This window comes from Oncorhynchus masou, chromosome 32 (assembly GCF_036934945.1).
Source record: "Oncorhynchus masou masou isolate Uvic2021 chromosome 32, UVic_Omas_1.1, whole genome shotgun sequence".
Classification (NCBI taxonomy): Eukaryota; Metazoa; Chordata; class Actinopteri; order Salmoniformes; family Salmonidae; genus Oncorhynchus; species Oncorhynchus masou.
Window position 1 is genome coordinate 19,085,014 of NC_088243.1, and position 19,832 is coordinate 19,104,845.

At 44.8% G+C, this 19,832-nt stretch overlaps 1 protein-coding gene across 1 annotated transcript in view; it reads left to right on the top strand.

Annotated features, from left to right (window-relative positions):
- LOC135526930 (serine/threonine-protein kinase D1-like) overlaps positions 1-8,891 on the top strand; it is a 58,539-nt gene extending 49,648 nt beyond the window's left edge. The window contains exon 19 of the mRNA XM_064955599.1: positions 7,739-8,891. Within this exon, the coding sequence (XP_064811671.1) occupies positions 7,739-7,972 (234 nt within the window). The 3' untranslated portion in view covers positions 7,973-8,891. The remainder of the gene's footprint in view (positions 1-7,738) is intronic.
- Positions 8,892-19,832: the final 10,941 nt, after the last annotated feature.

Below are 19,832 nucleotides of genomic sequence, written 5' to 3' on the forward strand. Positions count from 1 at the left end.
CACTAAGCCTGTCAGATCCCCCTGGCTACACTAAGTCTGTCAGACCCCCCTGGCTACACTAAGACTGTCAGATCCCCCTGGCTACACTAAGTCTGTCAGACCCCCCTGGCTACGGCAAGTCTGTCAGACCCCCATGGCTACACTAAGTCTGTCAGACCCCCCTGGCTACACTAAGTCTGTCCGACCCCCCATGGCTACACTAAGTCTGTCAGATCCCCCTGGCTACACTAAGTCTGTCAGACCCCCCTTGCTATACTAAGTCTGTCAGATCCCCCTGGCTACACGAAGTCTGTCAGACCCCCCTGGCTACACTAAATCTTTTAAATCCCCATGGCTACACTAAGTCAGTCAGATCCCCCTGGCTACACTAAGTCTGTCAGACTGACCTGGCTACACTAAGTCTGTCAGACCCCCCTGGCAACACTAAGTCTGTCAGACACTCCTGGCTACACTCAGTCTTTTAAATCCCCATGGCTCCACTAAGTCAGTCAGATCCCCCTTGCTACACTAATTCTGTCAGACCCCCTGGCTACACTAAGTCTGTCAGATCCCCCTGGCTACACTAAGTCTGTCAAACAGCCCTGGCTACACTAAGTCTGTCAGCCATCCATGGCTACACTAAGTCTGTCAGACCCCCCATGGCTACACATTTACATTACATTTAAGTCATTTAGCAGACGCTCTTATCCAGAGCGACTTACAAATTGGTGAATTCACCTTCTGACATCCAGTGGAACAGCCACTTTACAATAGTGCATCTAAGTCATTAAGGGGGGGGGTGAGAAGGATTACTTATCCTATCCTAGGTATTCCTTGAAGAGGTGGGGTTTCAGGTGTCTCCGGAAGGTGGTGATTGACTCCGCTGTCCTGGCGTCGTGAGGGAGTTTGTTCCACCATTGGGGGGCCAGAGCAGCGAACAGTTTTGACTGGGCTGAGCGGGAACTGTACTTCCTCAAAGGTAGGGAGGCGAGCAGGCCAGAGGAGGATGAACGCAGTGCCCTTGCTTGGGTGTAGGGCCTGATCAGAGCCTGGAGGTACTGCGGTGCCGTTCCCCTCACAGCTCCGTAGGCAAGCACCATGGTCTTGTAGCGGATGCGAGCTTCAACTGGAAGCCAGTGGAGAGAGCGGAGGAGCGGGGTGACGTGAGAGAACTTGGGAAGGTTGAACACCAGACGGGCTGCGGCGTTCTGGATGAGTTGTAGGGGTTTAATGGCACAGGCAGGGAGCCCAGCCAACAGCGAGTTGCAGTAATCCAGACGGGAGATGACAAGTGCCTGGATTAGGACCTGCGCCGCTTCCTGGGTGAGGCAGGGTCGTACTCTGCGGATGTTGTAGAGCATGAACCTACAGGAACGGGCCACCGCCATGATGTTGGTTGAGAACGACAGGGTGTTGTCCAGGATCACGCCAAGGTTCTTAGCGCTCTGGGAGGAGGACACAATGGAGTTGTCAACCGTGATGATGCGAGATCATGGAACGGGCAGTCCTTCCCCGGGAGGAAGAGCAGCTCCGTCTTGCCGAGGTTCAGCTTGAGGTGGTGATCCGTCATCCACACTGATATGTCTGCCAGACATGCAGAGATGCGATTCGCCACCTGGTCATCAGAAGGGGGAAAGGAGAAGATTAATTGTGTGTCGTCTGCATAGCAATGATAGGAGAGACCATGTGAGGTTATGACAGAGCCAAGTGACTTGGTGTATAGCGAGAATAGGAGAGGGCCTAGAACAGAGCCCTGGGGGACACCAGTGGTGAGAGCGCGTGGCGAGGAGACAGATTCTCGCCACGCCACCTGGTAGGAGCGACCTGTCAGGTAGGACGCAATCCAAGCGTGGGCCGCGCCGGAGATGCCCAACTCGGAGAGGGTGGAGAGGAGGATCTGATGGTTCACAGTATCGAAGGCAGCCGATAGGTCTAGAAGGATGAGAGCAGAGGAGAGAGAGTTAGCTTTAGCAGTGCGGAGCGCCTCCGTGATGCAGAGAAGAGCAGTCTCAGTTGAATGACTAGTCTTGAAACCTGACTGATTTGGATCAAGAAGGTCATTCTGAGAGAGATAGAGGGAGAGCTGGCCAAGGACGGCACGTTCAAGAGTTTTGGAGAGAAAAGAAAGAAGGGATACTGGTCTGTAGTTGTTGACATCGGAGGGATCGAGTGTAGGTTTCTTCAGAAGGGGTGCAACTCTCGCTCTCTTGAAGACGGAAGGGACGTAGCCAGCGGTCAGGGATGAGTTGATGAGCGAGGTGAGGTAAGGGAGAAGGTCCCCGGAAATGGTCTGGAGGAGAGAGGAGGGGATAGGGTCGAGCGGGCAGGTTGTTGGGCGGCCGGCCGTCACAAGAAGCGAGATTTCATCTGGAGAGAGAGGGGAGAAAGAGGTCAGAGCACAGGGTAGGGCAGTGTGAGCAGAACCAGCGGTGTCGTTTGACTTAGCAAACGAGGATCGGATGTCGTCGACCTTCTTTTCAAAATGGTTGACGAAGTCATCTGCAGAGAGGGAGGAGGGGGGGGAGGGGAGGAGGATTCAGAAGGGAGGAGAAGGTGGCAAAGAGCTTCCTAGGGTTAGAGGCAGATGCTTGGAATTTAGAGTGGTAGAAAGTGGCTTTAGCAGCAGAGACAGAGGAGGAAAATGTAGAGAGGAGGGAGTGAAAGGATGCCAGGTCCGCAGGGAGGCGGGTTTTCCTCCATTTCCGCTCGGCTGCCCGGAGCTCTGTTCTGTGAGCTCGCAATGAGTCATCGAGCCACGGAGCGGGAGGGGAGGACCGAGCCAGCCTGGAGGATAGGGGACATAGAGAGTCAAAGGATGCAGAAAGGGAAGAGAGGAGGGTTGAGGAGGCAGAGTCAGGAGAAAGGTTGGAGAAGGAATGAGCAGAGGGAAGAGATGAAAGGATGGAAGAGGAAAGAGTAGCGGGGGAGAGAGAGCGAAGGTTGGGACGGCGCGATACCATCCGAGTAGGGGCAGTGTGGGAAGTGTTGGATGAGAGCGAGAGGGAAAAGGATACAAGGTAGTGGTCGGAGACTTGGAGGGGAGTTGCAGTGAGGTTAGTGGAAGAACAGCATCTAGTAAAGATGAGGTCGAGCGTATTGCCTGCCTTGTGAGTAGGGGGGAAGGTGAGAGGGTGAGGTCAAAAGAGGAGAGGAGTGGAAAGAAGGAGGCAGAGAGGAATGAGTCAAAGGTAGACGTGGGGAGGTTAAAGTCGCCCAGGACTGTGAGAGGTGAGCCGTCCTCAGGAAAGGAGCTTATCAAGGCATCAAGCTCATTGATGAACTCTCCGAGGGAACCTGGAGGGCGATAAATGATAAGAATGTTAAGCTTGAAAGGGCTGGTAACTGTGACAGCATGGAATTCAAAGGAGGCGATAGATAGATGGGTAAGGGGAGAGAGAGAGAATGACCACTTGGGAGAGATGAGGATCCCGGTGCCACCACCCCGCTGACCAGAAGCTCTCGGGGTGTGCGAGAACACGTGGGTGGACGAAGAGAGAGCAGTAGGAGTAGCAGTGTTATCTGTGGTGATCCATGTTTCCGTCAGTGCCAGGAAGTCGAGGGACTGGAGGGAGGCATAGGCTGAGATGAACTCTGCCTTGTTGGCCGCAGATCGGCAGTTCCAGAGGCTACCGGAGACCAGGAACTCCACGTGGGTCGTGCGCGCTGGGACCACCAGATTAGGGTGGCCGCGGCCACGCGGTGTGGAGCGTTTGTATGGTCTGTGCAGAGAGGAGAGAACAGGGATAGATAGACACATAGTTAACAGGGTACAGAAGAGGCTACGCTAATGCAAAGGAGATTGGAATGACAAGTGGACTACACGTCTCGAATGTTCAGAAAGTTAAGCTTACGTAGCAAGAATCTTATTGACTAAAATGATTGAAATGAAACAGTACTGCTGGAGTAGGCTAGCTGGTAGTGGCTGCGATGTTGACACTACACTAATCAAGTCGTTCCGTCGAGTGTAATAGTTTCTACAGTGCTGCTATTCGGGGCTAGCTGGCTAGCTAGCAAGGTTGATTGCGTTCCGTTACTTAAAAGAACGACAATAGCTGGCTGGCTAACCTAGAAAATCGCTCTAGGCTACACAATTGTCTTAGATACAAAGACGGCTATGTATCTAGCTAGCTACGATCAAACAAAACAAACCGTTGTACTGTAATAGTTACTACGGTGCTGCTATTCAAACAGTAGAAGAACGACAATAGCTGGCCAGCTAACCTAGAAAGCTAACCTAGAAAATCGCTCTAGACTACACAATTGTCTTAGATACAAAGACGGCTATGTAGCTGGCTAGCTACGATCAAACAAATCAAACCGTTGTACTGTAATGAAGTGAAATGAAAATGTGATACTACCTGTGGAACGACGCGAATGTTGACCGGGTAGTTGGAGTTCAATTCGGTAGAGGTTGGCTAGCTGTTGGCTAGCTAGCTAGCAGCATTTCCTACGTTAAGGACGACAAATAGCTGGCTAGCTAACCTCGGTAAATTAAGATAATCACTCTAAGTCTACACACTCTAAACTGCACAATTATCTTGGATACGAAGACAACTATGTAGCTAGCTGACACTACGCTAATCGAGTCGTTCAGTTGAGTGTAATAGTTACTACAGTGCTAGTGGACAGTGGATGTTAGCTAGCTGCTTAGCTGCTTAGCTAGCTGCTTAGCTAGCTGCTGGGCAGATACGTTAGGACGACGAAATACGATAATTATGCAATTGTCGTTGATACAAGGACGGCTATGTAGCTGGCTAAGAAGAAATTGCTAAGATTAGACAAATCAAACCGTTGTACTATAACGAAATGTAATGAAAAGTTATAAAAAGTTATACTACCTGCGGACCGAAGTGTAGATGCGGCCGCTCGCTCCAACCGGAACACTAAGTCTGTCAGCCATCCATGGCTACACTAAGTCTGTCAGACCCCCCTGTCTACACTAAGTCTGTCAGCCATCCATGGCTACACTAAGTCTGTCAGCCATCCATGGCTACACTAAGTCTGTCAGACCTCCCTGGCTACACTAAGTCTGTCAGCCATCCATGGCTACACTAAGTCTGTCAGATCCCCCTGGCTACACTAAGTCTGTCAGACCCCCCATGGCTACACTAAGTCTGTCAGACCCCCATGGCTACACTAAGTCTGTCAGATCCCCCTGGCTACACTAATTCTGTCAGACCCCCGTGGCTACGGTAAGTCTGTCAGACCCCCATGGGTACACTAAGTCTATTAGATCCCCCTGGCTACACAAAGTCTGTCCGACCCCCCATGGCTACACTAAGTCTGTCAGAAACCCCTGGCTACGGTAAGTCTGTCAGACACTCCTGGCTACACTAAGTCTGTCAGACACTCCTGGCTACACTAAGTCTGTCAGACCCCCCTGGCCACACTAAGCCTGTCAGAACCCCCTGGCTACACTAAGTTTGTCAGACCCCCCTGGCTACACTAAGTCTGTCAGATCCCCCTGGCTACACTAAGTCTGTCCGACCCCCCATGGCTACACTAAGTCTGTCAGATCCCCCTGGCTACACTAAGTCTGTCAGATCCCCCTGGCTACACTAAGTCTGTCAGACCCCCCTGGCTTCACTAAGTCTGCCAGACACCCATGGCTACACTAAGTCTTTTAAATCCCCATGGCTACACTAAGTCAGTCAGATCCCCCTTGCTACACTAAGTCTGTCAGACCCCCCTGGCTACGGTAAGTCTGTCAGATCCCCCTGGCTATGGTAAGTCTGTCAGATCCCCCTGGCTACAGTAAGTCTGTCAGACAGACCTGGCTAAACTAAGTCTGTCAGATCCCCCTGGCTACACTAAGTCTGTCAGATCCACCTTGCTACACTAAGTCTGTCAGACCCCCCTGGCTACAGTAAGTCTGTCAGACAGACCTGGCTACACTAAGTCTGTCAGACCCCCCATGGCTACACTAAGTCTGTCAGCCATCCATGGCTACACTAAGTCTGTCAGACCCCCCTGTCTACACTAAGTCTGTCAGCCATCCATGGCTTCACTAAGTCTGTCAGACCCCCCATGGCTACACTAAGTCTGTCTGCCATCCATGGCTACACTAAGTCTGTCAGACCCCCATGGCTACACTAAGTCTTTTAAATCCCCATGGCTACACTAAGTCAGTCAGATCCCCCTTGCTACACTAAGTCTGTCAGACCCCCCTGGCTATGGTAAGTCTGTCAGACCCCCCTGGCTACGGTAAGTCTGTCAGACCCCCCTGGCTACACTAAGTATGTCAGACACCCATGGCTACACTAAGTCTGTCAGATCCCCTTGGCTACGGTAAGTCTGTCAGACCCCCCTGGCTACGGTAAATCTTTCAGACCCCCCTGGCTACACTAAGTCTGTCAGATCCCCCTGGCTACACTAAGTCTGTCAGACCTCCCTGGCTACACTAAGTCTGTCAGACCCCCATGGCTACACTAAGTCTGTCAGACCCCCATGGCTACACTAAGTCTGTCAGACACCCATGGCTACACTAAGTCTGCCAGATCCCCTTGGCTACGGTAAGTCTGTCAGACCCCCCTGGCTACGGTAAATCTTTCAGACCCCCCTGGCTACACTAAGTCTGTCAGATCCCCCTGGCTACACTAAGTCTGTCAGACCCCCCTGGCTTCACTAAGTCTGCCAGACACCCATGGCTACACTAAGTCTTTTAAATCCCCATGGCTACACTAAGTCAGTCAGATCCCCCTTGCTACACTAAGTCTGTCAGACCCCCCTGGCTACGGTAAGTCTGTCAGATCCCCCTGGCTACGGTAAGTCTGTCAGATCCCCCTGGCTACAGTAAGTCTGTCAGACAGACCTGGCTAAACTAAGTCTGTCAGATCCCCCTGGCTACACTAAGTCTGTCAGATCCACCTTGCTACACTAAGTCTGTCAGACCCCCCTGGCTACAGTAAGTCTGTCAGACAGACCTGGCTACACTAAGTCTGTCAGACCCCCCATGGCTACACTAAGTCTGTCAGCCATCCATGGCTACACTAAGTCTGTCAGACCCCCCTGTCTACACTACGTCTGTCAGCCATCCATGGCTTCACTAAGTCTGTCAGACCCCCCATGGCTTCACTAAGTCTGTCAGCCATCCATGGCTACACTAAGTCTGTCAGCCATCCATGGCTACACTAAGTCTGTCAGACACCCATGGCTACACTAAGTCTTTTAAATCCCCATGGCTACACTAAGTCAGTCAGATCCCCCTTGCTACACTAAGTCTGTCAGACCCCCCTGGCTATGGTAAGTCTGTCAGACCCCCCTGGCTACGGTAAGTCTGTCAGACCCCCCTGGCTACACTAAGTATGTCAGACACCCATGGCTACACTAAGTCTGTCAGATCCCCTTGGCTACGGTAAGTCTGTCAGACCCCCTGGCTACGGTAAATCTTTCAGACCCCCCTGGCTACACTAAGTCTGTCAGATCCCCCTGGCTACACTAAGTCTGTCAGACCTCCCTGGCTACACTAAGTCTGTCAGACACCTCTGGCTACACTAAGTCTGTCAGACCCCCATGGCTACACTAAGTCTGTCAGACCCCCATGGCTACACTAAGTCTGTCAGACCCCCCTGGCTACACTAAGTCTCTCAGACACTCCTGGATACAGGTAATCCCTACAGCAAGAGAGATGAGAGACATGAGTTTGTCATCCAACAGCCGCAAAAAATCCTACATTTTTTTTTGACACAATCAAAAGAATACAATTGAAACCTTTGGCTAATGCTAACTACTGTGTCCCTGCTAATGATGTCCTTCTCAGGACTACCAAATGTGGCTGGACCTACGTGGCCTAGAATGGAAGATGCATGAGCGCTACGTCACGCATGAGAGCGATGACACCCGCTGGGAACGCCACGCTGAGCAGCACGGCCTGACGTACCCCGCCCACCTCGTCAACCCACACGCCGACGTCAGCGAGGGGGTGGAGCCTGACCCCGAGTCGGAGGAGGTGGACTCCATGGCGGCCCTCAGCGACAGAGTCAGCGTTATGTGAATACTGTAAATGCAGGGATACTGTCCCCTTAAGAGTCAACGTGCTGTAGTACTGCTGCCTCTGCCCCCTTAAGAGTCAACGTGCTGTCGTACTGCTGCATCTGCCCCCTCTCACTCCCTCCACAACACAACACACCACAACTAACTGACTGACTGACTGAGTCCTCCATTCCCAGCCAGCAGCTCGGGGCTCGATATCCAAACTCTGCCTTTAAACTAACTGCCTAACTAACAAATAATCCCATTTCTAATTGTCTGTATATGAGTCAATCAGGTGTATTGCCTCCCTGCCTCATGAAAGACAATCTAACTTCTTATACTGTAAAACTCTGGGTGTGAAGGATCATCCAGGTGTACTGTATGCTAAGTCAACAGCAGCAAACAATCCCCCCCCAAAAAGCCAGCTAAACAATTTAGTCAAAACCAAAATGAGATGTGTTTCACTGTGATTGGGTGCGACCCAACGAGACAGCTCAGGACTAAAACTTAGCGGTATTAAGAGTGAGAACTGATACTATTATTACTCAAGTTTTATCTCACTCTTGAATGTACCTTTATATGATGACATGATAATTCACAGAAAAACAGTATAGCCAGAAATGGTGGAAAGACAAAGACAGAGAGGGAGATAGAGAGCGGACTCTGTCGGCTTCAAGAGTGTGGAGGCAAAATCCTGAGGCCTGGATACAGAGAAACAGTGAATGTAGAATACCTGTAAGCATTTGTTCTCATCATGAGCTAGCTGCTTTTCTAGTCTATAGTGTTGAAACGTGTTCATGATGTGATGCTGAATGTTGCGTATGTGGCTACTGTACAGTATGTTTGTGCTCTTTGCGCGATTGCAACCAGCCTTTAATGCATTTTTGCCTACAGGGAATACATTATTTTCTCTGGCTACACATTTAAATAAATATATTTCAAAGCTGATATGTAAGTCTTTAATACCATGGATTTATTACATGATTTGTGAGTTTGCTTTACACATACACCCCAATGCCTCATGCCTTATATTGTGACCTACATTTGAGTACACTGGCAACAGGAGTTATTGAGAACATATGTTTACAAATTGCAAGTCATTTTAAACATAGCACCCATACTCATGCTGCATCTTCATCCATAGTTTAGGGGGACTGCATGAAGAATGAGCAGGAGAATCAGGGAGAAAGATGAGGGGGAAAGGGCCATTCCCCATACTGGGAGAAGAAAGTCAAGCCAGAAGTGAGACTAAACCATATGCACATTGGCTGAATGCCACTGATGAGAGAGAGACACTATCATTCACTTGGAGATTCATGTTGAGATTACATTTATATGATTGAGAGCTGGTTGAATCGGATGGTTTATTATTGGTATGAAGGCCTAGGTACATTAGGTTGGGTATTTCATTCTGGGGACTAATTCGTAATCAATTTCCAGAGATATACATTTATTTATTATTATTTAAGAGATAAGTTATCCGTTTTAATACTTTGGAGATATGAAGGCACATAACAACTTATGCTGGTTTATACTGGCACATTGGAAAGTTACACGCACTGTTGAATGTACAACAATTACTATTCTACCATGAGATGGCGCTCAATACAAAATGTTTTCCGTTAGTCAATGGATCAGGGTCCACGAATACCTACTTCTGTGTTTAGTTGGGCACCAAGGGCCACAAGAAAAACATACAAAATTAAGAAAAACGGTAAATCAAAACATGCATTCCATACAAGACAAAAATATGAATATTATGAATTACCAGCCTTGTGACTATTATAGGAAACCCAAACAAATAAGAGCAGAAGTGATTGCTTCAAGTAAAATGATTTGCAAACACTAAGATGTATGTTTACATCGAACATTTAACTATTAAGGAATAATAACACGTTTAAAGTGCATCCTTCCATAAATACTACCCTGCTAAAACTACCATAAACTTAAATTAGCAAGTTAATTTCTTAAAAATATTTTATTGAGTGGATTAGAACCAGCGCAAATATGTTTTGATTTATCTCATAGTTTCTGTTGAACATAAAGGAATGCTGTGTGCACTTCTCGGCATGATTGTCAAAATAGTGGACGAGGTTGTACACTTTGCCTTCTTTGAAAGCTTGGTCAAATCAAGATTACCTACCGGTATGTGGCATATCGAAACAGAAAAATGCAGCAGAGAAGCCATCTCATCGATAAGGATTGCTTTTGAAATAATGAATAATTAGTATTGTTGACTTATTGCAAACATTATTACACACATATCGCAAATTCTAAACTGTAGCCATATTCGATAAGTCAGCAATACATTTTTGGAAAGGCAGGATATTCACTTGTTATGGCTGGTTATAGGCTATACTCTAATTTGGGTGTGCCTACACGATTCTTCGGGTATAACAATAATGCAACGAAAATTACAGTTTAGTCTCCCGAGGATTTGATTAATTAAGGGACGAAATTCGAGACACCGGTCATTACCAATATTCAGATGCTTGAAATAAAAAAACTAACTTAGCACAATTGTAATTATTATTGTTTTTATTGAATATTGTATTACCATTAGTTTATTGTTATTATTACTTAGACATTTAACTGATTTTATTATTGATTATAATTTATAATTAATTATTATTAGGCCTACATTATTATTAACAATGTTTTTTTTGCTGTTATTATAAGATCATTATTGTTATTTTAATAGACTCATAATCTTCAGACCATTATTTTCAAAGAAGATTTACTAATGCATAAAAAATACATTAAACATTATAACATGATAATGATATTTATTTTGCGGGAGATATTCCACAAATAAACGAGAATTCAAATCTTGCGTCTAGCCTTCCGACACAGCGTGCACGATCAATCAAAGAGAACCAAACAGATATCTCAATAATGATAATCAATTCAAACAGGAAAATGTATGAAACACGATACAAAGGATGGAACCAATGTTTAGGCCCTACTGGTAAATGAAAATCTCACCTCGAATAGCCCTCATCGGCTCATGTCTGCAAAATAAATGGGCCTAAATAAATCACATTCACATAATTTCATGAATTAATCTGCATATTCTACTTCTGTTTGTATCATTTTATTTACAACAGAAGAGAACTGTCGACAACGTGTAGGCTATTTAATAGCGGGTTTTGCCGTAGAAGATATGTAGACTAGTGTATATGCTAATGAGAAATCACAAGTTCTACCGATGATAAACCGTATGTTCTGTTTCCAGATAACATGCTGAATGGGATTGTGGCATTAGTAGCCTAACTCGTTTATTCATTCTTTTCCAATTGTTGGCACAAATAATAATTCCACCAAAAGGAAAATAAAAAAGCCAAATGATGTAGTACCTCTGTTAGACAACAAGAACCAACAAAGTCCCTTTGCAAATTGAGGAGGGTATGTCAACTTCGAGACCATAGCCTATACCAAACGAGACTTCTTCATGTAGGCTACACTACACTAGTATGTGCTCTTTCTCTTCCTGCACCGTTTAGTGGTGGCTTGTATTCCTCCTCTGATATTGATTTTATGTCAGGACTGTTTTCCTTTCCAGGTTGCCCCCAAAGGATCATTTGAAAAGAGTTTCTCAACTTTGAATATACAATGCTTGGTGACCATTAATGCGTCAGTTGGTGTTTATTTGACACAACATCAGTACATTTATAGATCAGTGTTGGTTGCCCATGAGCGCCGTACTATAGCGGCGGAGGCTCACTGAGCCCATGTGAACAGAGACGACTCCATTAGCGCGCGGAAATAGCGTGGTGCTGAGTGGATGCCAGTTCGCTGTCTGAAGAATGTACACCTGCAGTTGTACTCTGCCATCCGTCACTCTGCAACTCCAAACACATTCTTTACAACAACCGTGGTCGCATCGGTCAGTGAGCGACGAGAGCAGGAGACAACTTTTCAAGCATAACTTATAAACAGGCCTTCAACACACACATTGCCTACACATAACACTGAGTTTTAAATTACACCCTCTTTAAAAATCAAACAGAAAAAAATAGGCCTACATTTATTTCCGCAAAATGAAAGTATTTTCATATTATTTCTTTTCGTTTGTAATTCTGTCTACAACTTGCACTCTCTTTGGTAATTATGAGACCTCATCCTTATATAACTTAATTTCCTGCACATGCCGATTTTGATAGGGTCTTCATAAATAATACAGTTATTCCCAATATATTGGGAAGACTAAAATGATTTTACACATTTTAGTCTGTTTGAATTTGATCACAATATGACAACACCCATTCGTGCATGGAATATTCCCTTTTTTGTCTGCAGAAGAGGAAATATATTTTAATATTAGTTTCACAAATGAAACCTACTTGTCCAATGAATAGGTTATATAGCGCTAGAGGTTGCTAGGTCGTGCACGAGGACAAGTGGAATGAATAAAAGACAGATCACATCTAAAGTATAAAAACATCGGGTTCCAACTGTAACCAGGAATAGCTCATCTAAAGAGCATGACACGCAGACAAATTGAATGAATAACTTTACAAATCACACACTCCACCAGTGGTGTTCTCAATCAAAATATATTACATCAAATAAACATTCCGTTCATTCCAATTATTCAACAGTATCACCTAGATTAAATGCCTCCACCAATGGACCTGAATACAACTTCTCACTCACTGCTTGTGTAATTTATGCCAGAGCACTGAAAAAAAGTGTCAAATAGTTTTTAATCTAATAAAGACTAACATTTTTTAAGTACAATTAGTTGGTAGAATAATTATGATTCAAAGTAGTAAAATACACCGATGGAATACCTAATTCCATTAGTTGGAGGTTTGTTAAATGGGGTTGGGTAAGGGGAGGGGCAGCACACAATCTACAAAAACAATTTTTTTTTAGTCTGAACTTTGCACTATGCTTCACTCCCTCTGAGAAGCCCTTCCGGTGTTGGTGTTGGAGTGCTCAAGCCTTCCATCCCCACAGTCAGGCCTCCAGATGATTGTTGGAGTGCTCAAGCCTTCCATCTCCACAGTCAGGCCTCCAGATGATTGTTGGAGTGCTCAAGCCTTCCATCTCCACAGTCAGGCCTCCAGATGATTGTTGGAGTGCTCAAGCCTTCCATCCCCACAGTCAGGCCTCCAGATGATTGTTGGAGTGCTCAAGCCTTCCATCTCCACAGTCAGGCCTCCAGATGATTGTTGGAGTGCTCAAGCCTTCCATCTCCACAGTCAGGCCTCCAGATGATTGTTGGAGTGCTCAAGCCTTCCATCTCCACAGTCAGGCCTCCAGATGATTGTTGGAGTGCTCAAGCCTTCCATCTCCACAGTCAGGCCTCCAGATGATTGTTGGAGTGCTCAAGCCTTCCATCCCCACAGTCAGGCCTCCAGATGATTGTTGGAGTGCTCAAGCCTTCCATCTCCACAGTCAGGCCTCCAGATGATTGTTGGAGTGCTCAAGCCTTCCATCTCCACAGTCAGGCCTCCAGATGATTGTTGGAGTGCTCAAGCCTTCCATCCCCACAGTCAGGCCTCCAGATGATTGTTGGAGTGCTCAAGCCTTCCATCTCCACAGTCAGGCCTCCAGATGATTGTTGGAGTGCTCAAGCCTTCCATCTCCACAGTCAGGCCTCCAGATGACTGTTGGAGTGCTCAAGCCTTCCATCTCCACAGTCAGGCCTCCAGATGATTGTTGGAGTGCTCAAGCCTTCCATCTCCACAGTCAGGCCTCCAGATGATTGTTGGAGTGCTCAAGCCTTCCATCTCCACAGTCAGGCCTCCAGATGATTGTTGGAGTGCTCAAGCCTTCCATCTCCACAGTCAGGCCTCCAGATGACTGTTGGAGTGCTCAAGCCTTCCATCTCCACAGTCAGGCCTCCAGATGATTGTTGGAGTGCTCCACTCTGTTTAATATTTCAGCAATATTGCTATCCCCTTAGTCAAAAGTTAAACTTTAAAACATATATTTTTCCTTTGGATGTCCCCACAGGGAACAGTTCAAGTTCTACAAATTGGGCTAGCTAAATATTATGATAACCTTTTCCCTTCTAATTTGTAGTGGAGTCTGAACACATGTTAGGCTCAACATCAATTACTGTGCAACATTTCAAGTGCATGGCTCATGGAAATGTCAGGGAGCTAGTGGTGGGGAATCAACCTCGCTGCACTGCACCGCACTGTGCCAGAGAGCATCATGGGAACTTATTTAGCCCAAACACAAATGTGCTGTTGTCTCTATCCAATGAGCGCTGTTGCCTCTAGTCGGAGAGAGAGAATCTGGAAAGTCAATAAGCAATTTGTCTGTCAATTAATCGAGAGACAGATTCAGGTTCACAGGCTCTCTCTCCCCTCTCCCTCAAAGTCTGTTTTCCTGGGATTATTTCACACCAGGCCTGTTTATGCTCATATACTTTTGTTTGTCATGGTAGTGCTAGCTGTTTGGCCAACAGAGTAGTTAAGAGGCTCAGAGAGAATTTCTGTGCTGATCGCTCAACGTTCACTCTGTTGCAAAGTGTGTCTGACTAGAAAAGAGCGAGAGAGCGAAATAGCCCTGATTATTCCACCATAGTCTCCTAGTAGTGGTTAGATGAAGTTATTCTGGGTCACCACTTCTCTCTCTCTCCGGCAGCCAGAGCAGAGCCACCCGGCGAGCGAGAAGCCCCTCTGTGTCTACAATTCAATAGTTGGCATCAATGAGCACACCCTGCCTCGCACGCAAGGGGCCAGGAGCGGAAGTGGTCGGGCAGGGTAACATTTCCCTTATTTGGCCCCACCCCCACCGTCCACCACCAATACAACAAACTGTGCAGTTACACCACCAACACTGCAAATTCCCTGTGTGTTTGTGTTTAGCTGCCAGGGATGCCATACTGACCAAGCGGGATTGAGGGAGGCAGGGATTGGATGACTAGCTGTATGGGGATTTTTTGAGTCTCTGTGTGTTCTTGGGCAATGTGGTGGAGATTAGTGGGATTACGGGTTTGGCAGAGGGAGGAGGGTTTAGGGATTAAACAAACCTTCCTTTCTGGCTCTGCACAGACACAGCATGCCAATGTTAGTGGTCCACTACTTGACACGGGTCTGCCTGAATCTGCCCTCAGTGCTGTCTGTTGATCCTGCTTCTTCCCCCAAACATGTTCTTCTTCTCATCGGCAATTAAGAGGAACATAAATGTTGGTCCTCCCAACTCTAACTGGGCTGGGCCTGCTCATGTTAGGCTGCATACATACACTCTGAGCAGCTTTCTTCGTGTCACTGAGGTGCCGTTTATGTCTGTCAGTCACCCACTCTATCTCCCACTCAGTCAGTCAGTGACTATGTCATGGAGCTATTTTATTCAGATGAATTCTCAAGTCTGTGTGCCAGTTGGTGGGAATGTAGGTCAGGTACAGACAGAAGAAGACAGTAGAATAATGGACCTGGGTGATTCTGTCTGGAGGGAAAAAGCTGTAGAAATATCATGAGAGTCCACTCATCAAATACAGTAGTAGAGCCTATATACACATTTCATACATCTCATCAAATACAGTAGTAGAGTCTATAAACATATTTCACACATCTCATCAAATACAGTAGTATAGTCTATATACACATTTCATACATCTCATCAAATACAGTAGGAGAGTCTATAAACACATTTCACACATCTCATCAAATACAGTAGTAGAGTCTATAAACACATGTCATACCGCTCATCAATTACAGTAGTAGAGTCTATATACACATTTCATACATCTCATCAAATACAGTAGTAGAGTCTATATACACATTTCATACATCTCATCAAATACAGTAGTAGAGTCTATATACACATTTCATACATCTCATCAAATACAGTAGGAGAGTCTATATACACATTTCATACATCTCATCAAATACAGTAGTAGAACTTATATACACATTTAACAGAACATTAATATAACCTTAGAACAGGTCTGTCTTGTAAAATAGATTTGATCTCAATGAGAATAATCTGTATAAATCAAAGGTTAAATGAAAATAGCATTTGCAATATTCTATATAAGAATGTGGTGAAGTATAAAATAGCTGTTTTTCATTTTAAGTGGAAGGGTAGTTTCCCTCTAGTTTGACAGGTGTTTGGCTGGCTTACGATGTAGGAACTCTGAGTCTCACACTTAAGATGGAGTGCAAATATGTTTTTGACCCCCAAGGAACCCTGAAAAAGACCTAGATAGTTGATTTGATTCAATAAACTGATTGTCATTAACTGTTGTTTATTTTACACTATACATTGTTGACACAATAAAAGCAAGTATTGAAAAGATCATTTAATCTCTATTTTCTATCACTGTACATGAATCTTACAGTGAGCCTGTCAAGTACAGCATAGACTCAAAAATTAAGAATCCCAATAGCAATTCCTAAAATGATGTAACGTATTAAACCAGCTTCTTCCAAAGTCTTTCAATGGTATCATTTAGATGACAAATAAAACACTGGCATCAAAGTCGTTGTTTCTATATAAAAAGCAATGGGGGAAAATGACTATAATGTAATGGACTCAATTCCATCTCACTTGTAATGTCCATTAAGAGAGAAAGAGAGAGAGAGAGAAAGAGCGAGAGTGCGAGAGCACAATGAGTGGCAGGGTCACAATGAAGGGTATGTTCAGCAGTTGATTTGACAAATTAGGAATTGTGCAAGCATCCCTCCAGTTCCCTGGATCTTTTAATGAGTAAATATTAACAGTAATGGCATGCAATTTCCCCCGGTCAAATTCACCTTGCTATCTTTCTTATTCACCTCGGTGACACCATCCCTGTTTGCTGAAGCTGTGTCTAACGTCACCTTGGTAACCATAAAAAAAAGCCCCTACTGTAAGTTAGAAAGAGAACATTAGTCCGGAGCTTTAATAAAGGGCCCCTATTACAAACCAATGTTCTAAAGGCATGAAATGAGAGTTACTTTCATATGAGCATCATCATCTCAATCAGAGTGAGGGAGATTGGATAACTGTCCATTACAGAGACCCCAGGAAAGCTCCAATTTGAACAGGAACTAAAGGAAAAATAATAAAGTCCCTTGATTGGTTTCTCTAGCGTGTCCTTGGTATAACGTTTCAGGATAAAATACCCGTTTGGCATGCAAGTTCTAAATTGAGTTCTAAATTGAGTTCTAAATTGTTACCTAATTGTTCTCTATATGCTGTCTTTTAATGTTATTCTTTCTTTCTCACAGTAGGGCTGACTGAGCGAGTGCTACTTTAATTTCAATCAGAAATAGAACATTCTCATGACGTTTTATACACCCTTAAAAAAGGTCTAGAATCTTAAACTGTGTAGAGGGTACTTTCTTGAGGTAAGACTAACTTACCTTCAACTTGAAGTTAACTTCAATTTCAACTTACCTTCAACTTCAACTTACCTTCAACTTCAAGATTCTTCAATTTCAACTTCAATTTACCTTCAGCTAAGGTCCTTACAGCAGCATGGAGACTGTGTTGAGTGAAGAAGACTTTTAGAAATGCAATCCAATATCTTTCTATATGTTGCCTGTGGGGTATACAGAAACCATGGTAACATGAACTTGTTTTTGTAGAAAAATATGAAAAGTGGGCTTGTTTGCAAATTACTGACTACTATTGCGATACGCTTCATGCATTTGGCTGTACTGTGTTTTCTGAAAAGAGATTGGCACCTCAAAGAATAGGTTTGTTTTGTCATCATGGTGTCCTGCTGAATATCCTAATTGGGCGCCTCACAAAATCACTCTCAGTTTATTGGCTGACATGACATGACATTACTCTGGTGGGAGCTAAAGCTAGAGTTACAATATGTACTTTTCATTCTATTCTTGTTGTGTACAGGATTACATTCTGTGTTTTATTTTCAGACAGGAGAATAGTTTAAAAAGATAAAACGACTTGAAGGCAATGTAATTGGCCACAAAGTAATAGTCGTCTGATTATTTGCATGAAACACATTCTTTTTCAACCAAGCGTCACAAATAGTTTCACTTTCTGACATTACTCCTGCTTAGAGGAATCTAATTAGACAGTCACATGAAGAAAGCCTCTGTGTTCTTCATTTTAAGTCGTGTCACATGGCTTAGAAAAAGCGGTTGGGTTCTGTGAATGAAGGGTTTTACCTGATGTTTCAACATATCAAACACCTTTTCAAACGACTGCTTTGACAACCTCCCTCTTGTAGTCTGGACAGTTTGATACGAACTAACCTGGGGTTTGTTCAGATGGGTTTGTGGTGGATGTTTATTAGTCTGTAAATATTTGTATGATAGTTTCGTTCCGACATTCTCATTATGCCATGTTACGTTTTTCTTGTCACAAGAGATGGTCTGTATGATGACTTTTATAACTTCAGACTTTCCGTGGGAACAACAGCACCATTAGTGTGATTTGTATATTGTACTGATAATAGGAATGGTTCACCTGAGTGCCGGTTTAGCCTCAGCATATTTGAATCCAAGTACTCTGTATTTGACCTCTTCGTGAACATTACCTAACATAAAATCTTTGCAGCTATTACAGGTTTTGCATTTGCATCATTGAATGATGAGTATATTTGACCTGAACATAACATTTAAAAAATATTCTAGCTATTTTGTCTACCTTGGAGATATCGGCAGCCATATTCTCCCCAGCTGACTGAGCTAGAGGTGAACTGACACTGCTGCTGACAATGTCATCTAGACGCCTGACTGTTTACAAATATTCCGATCCCAGGCATGTTGACTTGGTCATGGTTGTTTATAGCAGCAGTCCAACAGCATTAATCAACAGCCAGCAGAGGTATCTGAAGAGACTGGTTCCCTGGCTAGAGAAGATAAATAACACTCTGGTGGCTCACGATGAGTTCAGCCTGAGGAGAGAGGCTGGAGAGAGAGAGGTGAGAAAAAGAGAGATAAATGAGAGAAATGGGGGATGGGTAGAGAGAGAAAGAAAAAAGGGGCGGGTAGAGAGAGAGGAGAGAAAGAGGGGTAGAGAGAGAAAGGTTGGAGTAGAGAGAGATGGGAGAGAGAAGAGAAAGAGTGGGTGTAGTGAGAGAGAGGAGAGAAAGGGGGAGTAGAGAGAGAGAGGGAGAGAAAGGGGGGGAGATATAAAGAAAGAGAGAGAGAGAGAGAGTTATCTAGGAGCTGACTGATTCTCTGCCTTATAACCTGATTATAATCTTGACCTTGGGGCTTAGCAAGTAATTCTGGGATACCACAACTCCTTGCCATGCAGTGGGAAACTAGCCTAGGCCTACCCTACTCTATTTCGGCTTAGTAGCTGCTGTATTCAGATGATTATTATTGTGCCTAGGGCAGGCCAGCCTATTCCAGTTCAGCTATGCAAAAACATCGAGAGCAGAGCAGGTTGGAAGGATGTAGTGCAGAGTCTTGTAAGGTAGGTTTATTATTGTTTCTATTGTTGTGATCTTAACAGGTATTGTATGTGGTCCAAAGTTGCACTGTGAGAGGAGGGTGGTAACACAATCTCTCAGTCTTGTAAGGGGCTATTAAATGATTGGAGTATGTAGTCTGAACATCATAATATTACACTGGCCCTTTGTCTGTGCTTTCTGTGCAAATCAGTGCTAATCAAAGAGTCCATTTCCTACTTGAGGGAGATTGGTAAATTATTACATATTCACCAAATTAGTGTCACAACGAGCGACAAAACCACCATTGCAATCACATTGCACAGTATCTGAAGTATGTAAAAACTGCAATGGGGATTTTAATGAATTTTTGAATAAAAGGTGTAATGGAATGATGCTGTGAGAATATTGTATTTATGCATAAGATATCGTACCTATACAGATTTAAAAAGGAAAAGTTGTACTGTGGATACTCATGTATTGCAAACACACATAAGTGCCTTTACTAAATCTGAGACATTTTCAGACTTCTAACAACTGAATATCGATCACTTAGATTTTTATAGTG